The 12645-nt window shown below is 44.3% G+C and overlaps 1 protein-coding gene across 2 annotated transcripts in view; it reads left to right on the top strand.

The window, feature by feature from the left end:
• Ptpn5 (protein tyrosine phosphatase non-receptor type 5) overlaps window positions 1-12645 on the top strand; it is a 65334-nt gene that overhangs the window by 23022 nt on the left and 29667 nt on the right. The window contains exons 1-2 of one of the 2 annotated variants that reach the window (XM_048361502.1): window positions 1453-1740; window positions 1889-1965. In XM_048361502.1, coding sequence (XP_048217459.1) covers window positions 1664-1740; window positions 1889-1965 — 154 coding nt within the window. In that variant the 5' untranslated portion in view covers window positions 1453-1663. Of the gene's footprint in view, window positions 1-1452; window positions 1741-1888; window positions 1966-12645 lie in introns of those variants that run through there. The other variant, XM_048361503.1, reaches the window with a different exon arrangement.

Here is a 12645-nt window from a genome sequence, read left to right as displayed (position 1 = left end):
GTGGGCAGCAAGGGCAGTTCTCCAATTTTTCAAGATGTGACTGTCAAGGGGGAGATGGGATAAAGTTGGAGATAAAGATAACATAAAGTTGGAGAAATAATGAGGCTAGATCATACAAAATCATATAGCCTAGATCGCACAAAGTCATCTAGTCCTCTAGTGAACTATAGGAAAGGATGTTCATCTTTAAGTGCAACAGGATGTCATGAAAATATTTCTTCAAGGAACATTATCTGATAAATTTGAATTCTAAGGAATTGGTTCTAGTTTAAATGTGCTTCATCCAATGTTCAGATTGTAAACTATACAGCCTACATCAGCCATCTGCACTGGAGACTGTTTTAAGGGCCAATATGACCCGACCTGTTCTCCTTTAGTTATTTAAATCTGTCATTAGGCAGATTTAAACAGGCCCCAAGAGTAGTGAGAGGGGCTAGATTGTAGGACAAGGGGGCAGAGAGCCATCTTACCTCCTGGTCTTGTGGCAAGTATTGTGCTAGTACATTTGTGATTAAGGATTTCGAGGTTCCAATTTCAGAAAGCATACCCCACTGGCTTTGCTAAAATGGCAGGGGGAGGGGGGATAAGCAGAGAATTCTGGGGCATCTCATGGTTTTGATGGACATGCTGCCTACTTGCAGCTCCACAGGGGATGGAGTAGGCTTCTCTGTGGCCCTGGCAGCAGGGGTTTGCAGCCTGTCTCTTGACCATGATTCAGCATTTAACAGCCCCATCCCAGGCCTCCAGGGTGTATTGTAAACATGCAAAGCCGGAATCCAGCCTGGACCCAACCAGCGGGGCTTTTGTGTTCAGTCAGGACTGCCAAGGGCAGATGCAAGGGGCAGCCAAGGGCATTAGAGCACATATCTGCCCTCAGGTTATTGCCAGAGCTGGCGACCTGACCCTGCAAGCTGCATGGTTGCCCTCAAGGTATGTCAACTTGTAAAGATACTTCCTGAAGTCTAGCTGATTTCCAGCAGCCTTTTTTCAGTTTACTAGGGGTCTAGATTCTGGAACCATTCTGTAAGGGTACCCTGATGGACTAGATTGAGTTTCCTATCTTGGGCACCGGTGACCTATAGTCCTAGCTATTCAGGAGGCTGAGATCTGAAGATCCCAGTTTGAAGCCAGCTCCTGACAGGCTCTTTTACTTCCAATTAACCAGCAAAAAGCTGGATGTGCAAGTGTGGCTCAAGTGGTAGAGTGCTATTCTTGAGCCAAAAGGCCAAGGGAGAGCATGAGGCCTTGAGTTAAAGCCCTGGTACTGGCACTGGCTGACTGGATCTGACTAGGGAACATTTAGAAGATGCAAAATACATTTATTACTCCTACTTCTAGCTGTTTCTGAAAGTGAGTTCTTCATGTCACTTTCCACTGCCAGAAGCCCAGGGCTCTTGGACATCTTAGGGAGGTAGACACAAGACTGTGTGTTATCCAGACTCCTCTTCTTGGCTACCCATGCTTCAAAACTATAGAAGGTAGAACAGCACAGTGGTAAGAGAAGGAGCCTGGAGTCAGCTCCAGCCTAATGAGTCGTGTGACCTTGGGCAAGTTATTTAACTTCTCTGTGCCTGTTTAATAATTCCTGTTTCCTGGGGGTCATGGTAAGGACATAGTTTGGTAAAGTTTGTAAAGAGTTTTGCACACAGTAATCCCTCCTTCCATGGTAGGAAGGATGGTGATGGTGATAATTCTACATGGAAGACACTTGCTTCTACCACTGCAGCCTGCCCTGGGAAGGTTGGTCTTTTCCTTAGCCACCCCGCCCCCCGCCCCCATGACATGGGGTTATTCTAAGGAACAGACAATACAAAATTGGGCTTTTGTTTTTCCTCAGAGTCTGATCCCAGCTCAACAGCATCATCTCGTGTTTTTCCTCCTGCTACAGGAGTGAGAGAGAGAACCACGCAACTGATGACTCCAAGGAAGGGGCCCTGGAAATGGGCTGCAGCAAGAGGCTGCCGGGTGAGTCTCCCTGGCTCCCAGAGACCCCAGAGCTCTGACTGGAGAGGGCGTGCCAGCTGACACAGTACTGGAGTGAAGCCTGGTTAGCTTTCACTCTCCCAAGGTCTTCATGTCTATGAGGATTTTCCTTTCTAACCCCTGGTGTCTTCTATCCTATTGTCATTTGGAGCTGCTCTAGCAGCATGTCCTGGGAGGAAGAGGGAGCATCCCATGGTGTTCTGGGAAGTGGAGTGGAGAGGGGAAGGGCCAGGTTGTTCAGAGCTGAGAGGAACATACTGCTGACTAGTGATTTGTTGGGCAGACTTCAAAAGGGTGGAAGGGAACTATAAACCAGCAGCCTGTAGTCTAAATGAAGAATGGGAAGGTATGGGATGGTATGTGAAAATGACTGCCAGCCATGAACTTGCTGATGTTATCCAAGGGATCACACCTGGAGCGGCTTGGCTGGCTGGACCCCTGACCATGGCCAGGACATGCCCACCCACGGGGTGGCACTGTGGCCCTCCATTTAGAGCCCACATATACAAGTTGTGATAAACAGCCTTAGAAGGAATGAAGGAAAGGGGGCAGGGAGATGTTTAGTGAATGGACTTTATTCTCTCTTTATCAATGTTTTAATCATTGTGTCTTTCACTGGCAAGTGTCCACTGTACAATGTTAGAACATAAAGTGAAAAGGAAAGAGAAGGAAAAATCACCATAATCCTGTAACACAGCATACATTTTCATGTCACCTCCCAAATGTTTAAAAATATATAATCTTTTGAAGTCCCAAATCTGTAGCTTGTCAGAAACTTCATGATAGACTCTCTGTGTGAATAAAAATGTCCATCTTAAGTAGATAAACATTGAAAACAACTCTATAAGGCTCTGAAGCCATGTCTCTTCAAAATAAGCAGTCATTTTCTTCACCCAGCACTGATACCTCTTCTCTCTATGAAGCTACTCGGGCATCCTGAGTGAGTCCATTGGTGCTGTTCGGGTGCCATTGATTGCTGCGGATAGCCCATTGATCAGGTTGAGGATGGCTAGATCTCCCAGGAGGAGCCATTGTGGAGACCAACACAGCTAGCTCAAAGAAAAGAATTCTCTGAATGAATGTGAGAGCTGCCTAAATATCCGCAAGGCTGTCATGGGGGGGGGGGGGCGGGGGGGGGGGCAGCAGATCCATTGTGTATCTTAGAAGGATGATGTCAACCCAGAACACAGAAATGAAAGAGCAGCCTGTGGGCCCACGGGAAACAGAACTTACTTTCTGACTCTGCAAGTAGGCTAGTCATAGAACTAATGATTCCACGGGATGAAAATGAGTGTTCCATCACTGGAGGCATTCAAGTATTAGGAAAAGAGGCATCGGAAAGGAAATTTCCACAGTGGGCGGGAGGTCTAGATGACATCAAAGTCCCTTTCAACTATTAAACAGTTCTGTGATTCAGAGATGAGTCATAGAATTTGGAGATGATTCTACCATCAGAGATGGCCCCACTAGCTAGAAAAAAGATGCACAGAAAGTAGGACACAATGTATAGGAGAGTCCAGAGAGGAGCGTGGAGTGGAGGAAAGAGCATGGTAGAGGGGAGGGGAGTAGTATTTGAGTGTGGCTGTTCTGTTTACAGGCTATGTGCTCAACCTTGAAAGATCTTCAGTCCTTCTGCACTTGCAAATAACAACAACATGAATATTCATCCTCGCAAAAGTCCTTGCCGAATAAATAAGTCACTCATTCAGTCAACAAATACTTTCATGTGTATGTGCCAGTACTAGGGCTTGAACTCAAGGTCTCTCACTCTTCCTTGGCTCTTTTGCTCAGAGCTGTGGCTCTACCACTTGCAGTACACCTGCATTTCCTACTAATTACTTGGAAATAAAGAGTCTCACAGATTTTTCTGCCCAGAATGGTTTTCAACCACAATCCTCAGCTCTCAGCTAGGATCACAAATGGGAGCTACCAGCATCCAGTTTCATTCAACAAATAACTTTTTTGAACACCTATGTCTCAGGAAGGCTGCTGAGTGCTAGAAATGTAGAGGTAGATAAAACAAACAAGTTCTGCTTTGAACCACTTCTTGAAAATGGGAAGAAGCCACAACAGATGTTTAATCCTCTGTCTCCCATCCCTCCCCTAAAGCCAACACACAATGTAGAATGGAAAAGGAATATTAGTCATCTCCATTGAAGCTGACACATTGCCTGCCTTATGCAACGCCCAGGAAGTTGGTATCATTTACTACCCCCATCTTACAGATGAGAGGATTGAGGCCTAGGCAGGTCACACTGTCCAAGGTTACTTAGCTGATATTTGATAAAAGAAGGATTCAGTCCATCCAGTCCCCAGAACTATGTCATGACTAATACCCTGCTCTCTTTCATTGTCCCACTGGAACTAATATCATCTTCTGGCACCCTGTAAACTGAGGCAGGGTGAAGGTGTTTTGTCCCCAGGAAATGGGGAGACATAGACAGTATCACTGAGCCTGACCCCTTCTAAGTAAGTCTTTCCTTTACAAAGCTCTACCTGCCAAGGGTCAGGCAAATTGTGTGTCCTTCTGATGCATCCTAATATGGTATTGTAATAGTTACCTGTCACCTCCGTGGCACTGTGAGCTCTTTGCAGGCATGTGTCTCTCAGCTTCATCTCTCTGTCTCCCCCACACAGAGCATTTATTCATTGATTTCTTTGCTTGTCCACTATTAACTGACCACCCATGTGTTCGACACTATTGTAAGCCCTGGAGCTTCAACAGTAAACCAAATTGCCTACCCTCACAACACAGGATTATATGATGGGTATGATCTGGGACTCTGGTCCCAGGCATGGCTCTACCATTGTGAGTAGAATAATCCTAAACAAACTACTCTACCCCTCTGTCTCCCATCTATCAAACAGCACCAATGGTAACCATTACTGCATAGAAATGTTGGAGGATTCAGTGTCTTAATAGAGAGGGTGGGACAAGGCTTAACATGGAGCAAGTGATGTATAGACATTTTCAGTGAAAGGAAGGATAAATAGTTAATAAAACAAGGAAAAATAATATGGCAAATAGTGGTAAAATGCGGTAGAGGAAGTGAAAGCCAAGAAGAAGACGATGGGAATGACTAGTAGGACAGTTGGTAGACCTCAATCTGAAGAGGAGTACAATGCCATCAACATTTGTGGCACAAATATAGGTCAGCCACTGGTGTAAACTGCAATCTAAACATGAAAGAAAGGAAAGTATGCAAACAAAGAGGGTTGGGGTGCTGACCCTTTAGAAAAAGCCCATTGCCAGGTGCTAGTGACTCATACCTATAATCCTAGCTACTTAGGAAGCTGAGATCTGAAGTTTGTGGTTCAAAGCCAGCCTGGACAGGAAAGACCATGAGGCTTTTATCTCCCACTAACCACCAAAAAGTTGGAAGTGGAGCTGTGGCTGAAGTGATGGATGGAGTACCAGAATTGAGCAAAAAAGCTAAGGATGGCACCCAAGCCCTGAGTTTAAGCCACAGTACCAACATAAAAAAGTCAAAAGGAAAGGAGGGAGAAAGAGAGAGAGGGGGAAGGGGAAGAGGGGCAGGGAGGGGAGAGGAGATAGACCTCATGGACACTGCTGGTAATTGCAGAATAATGACTATGGTATTTAAAAAAAAAATACAGCTCTTAGTGTTCTCTTATCTCTCTGCCAGGCAAGACACAGGCAGAGTAAGGACCAGCCGTCCTGTGTGACTCATTCATTCCTAAACACACACACACACACACACACACACACAGAGACACAGACACACACACACACACACACACACACACACACACACACACACACCCCTCTGGGAAGAGCAACATGTCCAATACTGGCAGCCGTGGTCATCTGGACCTTAGCTAGCGTAGCATCAGGCAGGTCATGTAGTTTTTTCAGATTGAGCTTCCTGCAATGAAAACATCCTCAGGCATCACCATTGCTCCCTGGCAGCCCACAGCTACCCCCAGGGCAGGTACAGTAGTTCACACCTTCCCCTCACCCCAGGGCACTCCCACATGTATGCACTGGCGTGTTTACTCTCCCTTGATACAGCCGCATGCTCGGGTGCACACATGGATATCCGCACAGTCACCCAGGCACGTGGCCTGCCTCTGATTCACAGGGCCCTGTGGGGGCAGGCACACGCCTCCAAAGGACACACCTGCATAGCTTCTTCCTCTTGCATGCTTGGCTCTCTCAGCTCTGCCCACTTCATCCCCCTGCTTCCACCATTCCTGCTTCCTGGAGATGGACAGATTCACCCACTCTCTCTTTCTCTTTAGATCTCTTTCCCATGACCACACTTTATCTACACACATGCACAAAGATCAGAAGGCACCCTCTCTCTACCTCTACATTCTCTGTCCTTTTCCCAGGCTCTGAGTCACACAGTTTCAGGTATGCTTAGAGCATACCCAGCTGCCTTCTGTACCTCATACATGTGCATACACATGCATTTGCTTCTTCATCCACCCTCTTTTTCATGAGATTATCCTCCTTTTCTTTCCATCTCCCTTTCTTGTTCATAGTCACCTATGAACCATAGTCACATTGGTATACTCAAAGTCACACTTCCTTCCCTTCTGTGTGTAGGGGTTCACACTGACAAGAGAGCAAGCAATACTGCTGATGCTAGACATCTGCTTCTTCTCCATCCACCATGAGCACAGGCCTCGCCTGAGACCTAGCAACTTCTCTGGAGATCAGGGGAGAAGGAAGTAGGTAGCGACACTGCTAGTGATGAACAGGACCTGAAATGGAGTGACATCACCAAATCTCACTTTCAATGTCTCCAGTAGACAGACTGCTGGCTTCATACCCCAGGTCTGCATTGACCAGCAACATGACCTCAGTCTAATGACCTAACCTGCTTTGGGCTCCAAATCTTCACACTAAACTAAGGTTGATAGTCTGATCAGAGCTTCGCAGAGATTTTTTTAAATTTTTTTTTATTATCAAACTGAATTACAGAGAGGTTACAGTTTCATACAATAGGCATTGGATACATTTCTTGTACTGTTTGTTACCTCGTCCCTCATTCCCCCCTTCCCCCCCCCATGAGTTATTCAGTTGTTCAGTTCATTTTCACCAAACAGTTTGTAAGTATTGCTTTTGTAGTTGTTTGTCTTTTTTTACCCTGTGTCTCTCAATTTTGGTATTCCCTTCCAATTTCCTAGTTCTAATACCAGTATACCCGGTTTCCAATGTGCTAAGATAAGATACAGAGATAGTGTAGGTACAACCACAGGAAGGTGATACAGGAATATCATCAATAATAGAGGTTACAGTTACATATGGCACATTGAAAGTAGTTACAACTGTGCTATAACAATCGTTTCCATAACATGGAGTTCATTTCACTTAGCATTATCTTATGTGTTCATAAGGGTATAGCTATTGGGCTCCTGTGATCCTCTGCTGTGACTTGCCTAAACCTGTGCTAATTATTCCCTATAAGGGAGACCATAGAGTCCATGTTTCTTTGGGTCTGGCTCACTTCACTTAGTATAACTTTTTCCAAGTCCTTCCATTTCCTTACAAATGAGACAATGTCATTCTTTCTGGTAGAGGCATAAAATTCCATTGTGTATATGTACCACATTTTCCTACTTCACTCATCTACTGAGGGGCATCTGGGTTGGTTTCAGATTCTAGTTATGACAAATTGTGCTGCGATGAACATTGTTGGGCTGGTGGCTTTAGTGTGATTATGTTTGTGGTCTTTTGGATAGATACCCAAAAATGGGGCTGCTGGGTCATAGGGGAGTTATATGTTTAGCCTTCTGAGGAATCTCCATACTGCTTGCCAGAGTGGCTGAACCAGTTTACATTCCCACCAACAAGGATGAAGTAGGGTTCCCTTTTGGCCACATCCCCTCCAACAGTTGTTATTGTTAGTTTTCTTGATATATGACATTCTTACTGGGGTGAGATGGAATCTCAATGTTGTTTTGATTTGCATTTCTTTTATGGCCAGTGATGTAGAGCACTTTTTCATGTGTCTCTTGGCCATTCTCATTTCCTCATCAGAGAAGTCTCTTTGTAAATCTTTAGCCCACTTGATGAGGGGGCTATTGGTTCTTTGCGGTTTTGTTTTGGATGAAGGTAATTTTTTTAGTTCTGCATATATTTTAGATATGAGGCCTTTGTCTGTTGAATGGTCGATAAAGATCTCCCAATCTGTGGGCTTTCTGTTTATCTTGCGAGCTATGTCCTTTGCCCTGCAGAAGCTCTGCAGTTTGATGTAGTCCCATTTGTCCAACCTTTCTCTGATTTGTAGCCTTTCTGGATCTTTGTTAAGGAAGTTCCATCCTGTGCCAAGGAGGCCAAGTGTTTCTCCTACTCCTTCAAAGCCGAGGTCCAGACGGATTCACCGCAGAATTCTACAAGGCCTTCAAAACAGAACTCACACCAATATTTCTCAAACTCTTCAATGAAATTGAAAGAGAACATTCACTACCAGACACATTCTATGAAGCCACTATAACCCTCATCCCAAAACCAGGCAGGGACTCATCACGGAAAGAGGACTATAGACCGATTTCCCTGATGAATATAGACTCAAAAATTCTCAACAAAATTTTGGCCAATCGACTTTAACAGGTCATCAAAAAAAATCATACATCACGATCAAAGTGGATTCATCCCAGGGATGCAAAGTTGGTTCAATATACGCAAGTCAATTAATGTAATCCACCACATCAACCAGAGCAAGGTAAAGAACCACATTGTTATATCACTCGATGCGGAGAAAGCATTTGATAAAATCCAGCACCCATTTATGCTAAAAGCCCTGGAAAAACTGGGATCCCAGGGAACATTCCTGAATATAATCAAGGCAGTTTATGACAAACCAACAGCAAGCATAACTCTAAATGGTGAAAAACTAAAGCCATCCCCTTTAAAGTCAGGAACAAGACAGGGATGTCCACTCTCTCCCCTTCTCTTCAACATAGTACTAGAATTCCTAGCCAGAGCAATTAGGCAAGAAGAAAATATAAAGGGGATCCAAATAGGAAAAGATGAAGTTAAACTTTCTCTCTTCGCAGATGACATGATCCTATACCTAAAGAACCCCATAGACTCTAGCTACTAGAGCTGATCCAAAACTTTGGCAAAGTAGCAGGATATAAAATAAACCCTCAAAAATCAATGGCCTTTCTCTATGCTAACGACCGAGGCTGAAATCAGGAAAGCAACTCCTTTTTCAATAGCGTCAAAAAACATAAAGTACCTAGGAATAACCTTAACCAAAGAAGTGAAAGACCTTTATGATGAGAACTTTAAAAACATGAAAAATGAAATTAAGGCAGAACTAAGGAAATGGAAAAACCTCACATGCTCCTGGATTGGGAGGATTAATATAATCAAAATGGCAATATTGCCAAAGGTGATCTACAAATTCAATGCAATACCCATTAATATCCCAACACCATTCTTTGATGAAATAGAAGAAGCAATCCTGAAATTCATATGGAACAATAAAAGACCTAGAATAGCAAAAACAATCCTAAGCAGAAAGAACGGTGCCGGAGGAATTACAATACCCAACCTAAAGCTGTATTATAAAGCTATAGTAATAAAACCAGCGTGGTATTGGCACCAGAACAGGTCTGAAGACCAATGGAACAGAATTGAAGACCCAGAAATGAACCCACAGAACTATGCCTACTTTGATAAAGGAGCTAAAACAATAGTCTGGAAGAAAGATAGCCTCTTTAACAAATGGTTCTGGCAAAACTGGTTCAACACATGCAACAAACTAAAACTAGATCCTTATATATCACCCTGCACCAAAATCAATTCCAAATGGATCAAAGACTTCACAGACATTTTTTTTTTAGAATTTAATGAATCTCTGGAGCTTAAGTGCTTATTACACAATGCTTGATACATGGTAGCTTCATCTATGATGAAACAATATTTATGTTCCTCCTCTTGAATACAGGCTCTGGGTTCAATCTGTAACACACACACACACACACACACACACACACAGAGATAGAGAGATAGATGAAGAGAGGTGTCTCTTGCCTGTCTTGGAATGTTATGTACTAGAAATCAGTCACCATATAAGACGTTTAACCGGGGCTGGGGATATGGCCTAGTGGCAAGAGTGCTTGCCTCATATACATGAAGCCCTGGGTTCGATTCCCCAGTACCACATATACAGGAAATGGCCAGAAGTGGCACTGTGGCTCAAGTGTATACATGTATACATGGTGGTGACAGTTGTTCCAGGATACAACATGTGAACTGAAAAACTTTGCATCTTTGTGTTCTTGTTCTCAGGACTCAGGCTTCAAGTCTGAGCCAGCCCTTCATCAGTGAGGATGTGGCTCTTCCACATCTCCGCATCACAGGCCTGGGACCCTATAGACCTAGTACAGCCTCAGGCACTAGTGTTGTCTTCTTGCAAAGTCAGGCAGGAAAGGGGGAAACTCCAGCAAGGAGAATCATTTGTGTATTTGCCTTTACCAGGACAGAAGCAGTTCTGAAATTTGAGGGAGTTAGATACGAGAACATTGAAAGGAGGTCATTACAACTAGAAGAAAGACCTATCTGGTCCAGTCCCCTCTCTACACAAAGGTGATGCCAAGGCCCCTGAAGACAGGTGAGCATCCGCTGCATTCCTGAGACACACGGAGATGGATGCTCTTTGGACTGGCTCAGTGACAAATCAGTACTCAGGAAGTACTTTCTATCCCTTAAAAAAATATATAAATCCATCTCATTTGCTCTTTCCAGATCAACATCTGTGTTGCTTAGCTATTACTGCCTAAAAACTGTGAAAGCCATGGCTTTACATGGCAACCATTCTATTTGCTCTGGAGAGTCAGCAAGTTGCTCTGCTCTATGGCTATCATAAAGTTGTCCATTTGGCTGAATTCACCTGGTTTGGGAGCTGGGAAAAAGTTCCTAAGAAAGTTTATCTTATATTCTGGCACCTCAGTGAACTGCCGTTTGACTTCATTCCATGTAACTGCCTTGGGCTTCCTTTCAACCTGGTGGTCTCAAAGTGGTTAAACGTCTTATTCTTTTTTATTGTTATTGTAAAGGTGATATACAGAGGGGTTACAGTTACAGAAGTCAAGTAATTAGTACATTTCTTTCTTTCTTTTTTTTTTTGGCCAATCCTGGGCCTTGGACTCAGGGCCTGAGCACTGTCCCTGGCTTCTCTTTGCTCAAGGCTAGCACTCTGCCACTTGAGCCACAGTGCCACTTCTGGCCATTTCCTGTGTATGTGGTACTGGGGAATCGAACCCAGGGCTTCATGTATACGAGGCAAGCACTCTTGCCACTAGGCCATATCCCCAGCCCCGGTTAAACGTCTTATATGGTGACTGATTTCCAGTACATAACATTCCAAGACAGGCAAGAGACACCTCTCTTCATCTATCTCTCTATCTGTGTGTGTGTGTGTGTGTGTGTGTGTGTGTTACAGATTGAACCCAGAGCCTGTATTCAAGAGGAGGAACATAAATATTGTTTCATCATAGATGAAGTCTAGGTAATCTGCAACCATCCTTAATTCCCTAGCTCGTCCTCTTTGTAACTTTTCATGCTTCTCCTATACTTATTTCTTCCTCCCTGGATTTTCTTTTCTTTAACTTCCACACTGTATCCCATTATTTTCCTCATCATTCCTTTATTTAAGCTGCTTGCCCTACATAGCTTAAATCATTGGCTCTTTTGTCTTTGGCTCTTCTCCTTGCCACTGCAAAGAGCACAACGATGCACAGGTCCATTCCCAATAGTTGCAGGTTCTGTACACATCTAAAGAGCTTAGATGGAAATCAAGATAATCAATTGAACCTAAATATGTTCTGGTCTCCTACCTTGACAGTTACTCATGTGTAAGGCATTTGAAAGCCTGTTCAAATTTGAATCACAGCTACTCAGAGTTCTGCACTAAAATACAAGGTCTAGAGAAAGTTGGTCTCCTTTCAGCTTCTACCCCCTCACCCTAGCTCAGTCAAGCACAAGGACTCATATATAAATTTATGCAGATGGGAGCCCCATACCTCTGTAAGCAGTCATCTTAGCAAACCAGGAATGCATACAGCAGCATGGCATAGTCTCAAAAAGCAGTCAGAAATGGGGACCACCGGGCCCAGGAATTAGGCTCAGAACACTGTGAGCAGGAAAATCTGAAGGTTTGGATACCTAGAACCTGGGAATTGTTGTCTTAGCTCCATGGACTCCTCACCATGATTTAAACAGGGCCCTCAAGTGTGTTTGGCCAGCCAACTACTTGTGGCTCACACCAGAAATTCTAGCTACTTAGTAAGGTGAGAACTGAGGATAGTGGTTTGAAGCTACATGGGCAGGAAAGTCCCTGAGACTCTTATCTCCAGTTAATCATCAAAAAGCTGGACCTGGGGGCTGGGGATATAGCCTAGTGGCAAGAGTGCCTGCCTCGGATACACGAGGCCCTAGGTTCGATTCCCCAGCACCACATATACAGAAAACGGCCAGAAGCGGCGCTGTGGCTCAAGTGGCAGAGTGCTAGCCTTGAGCGGGAAGAAGCCAGGGACAGTGCTCAGGCCCTGAGTCCAAGGCCCAGGACTGGCCAAAAAAAAAAAAAAAAAAGCTGGACCTGGAGCTCTAGTTTAAGTGGTAAAGTGCTGGCCTCAAACAGAAAAAGCTCAGGGCCAGTGCCTAGGTCTTGAGTTCAAGCC

This window comes from Perognathus longimembris, chromosome 13 (assembly GCF_023159225.1).
Source record: "Perognathus longimembris pacificus isolate PPM17 chromosome 13, ASM2315922v1, whole genome shotgun sequence".
NCBI lineage: Eukaryota > Metazoa > Chordata > Mammalia > Rodentia > Heteromyidae > Perognathus > Perognathus longimembris.
This window is presented reverse-complemented; position numbering and strand designations above follow the sequence as displayed.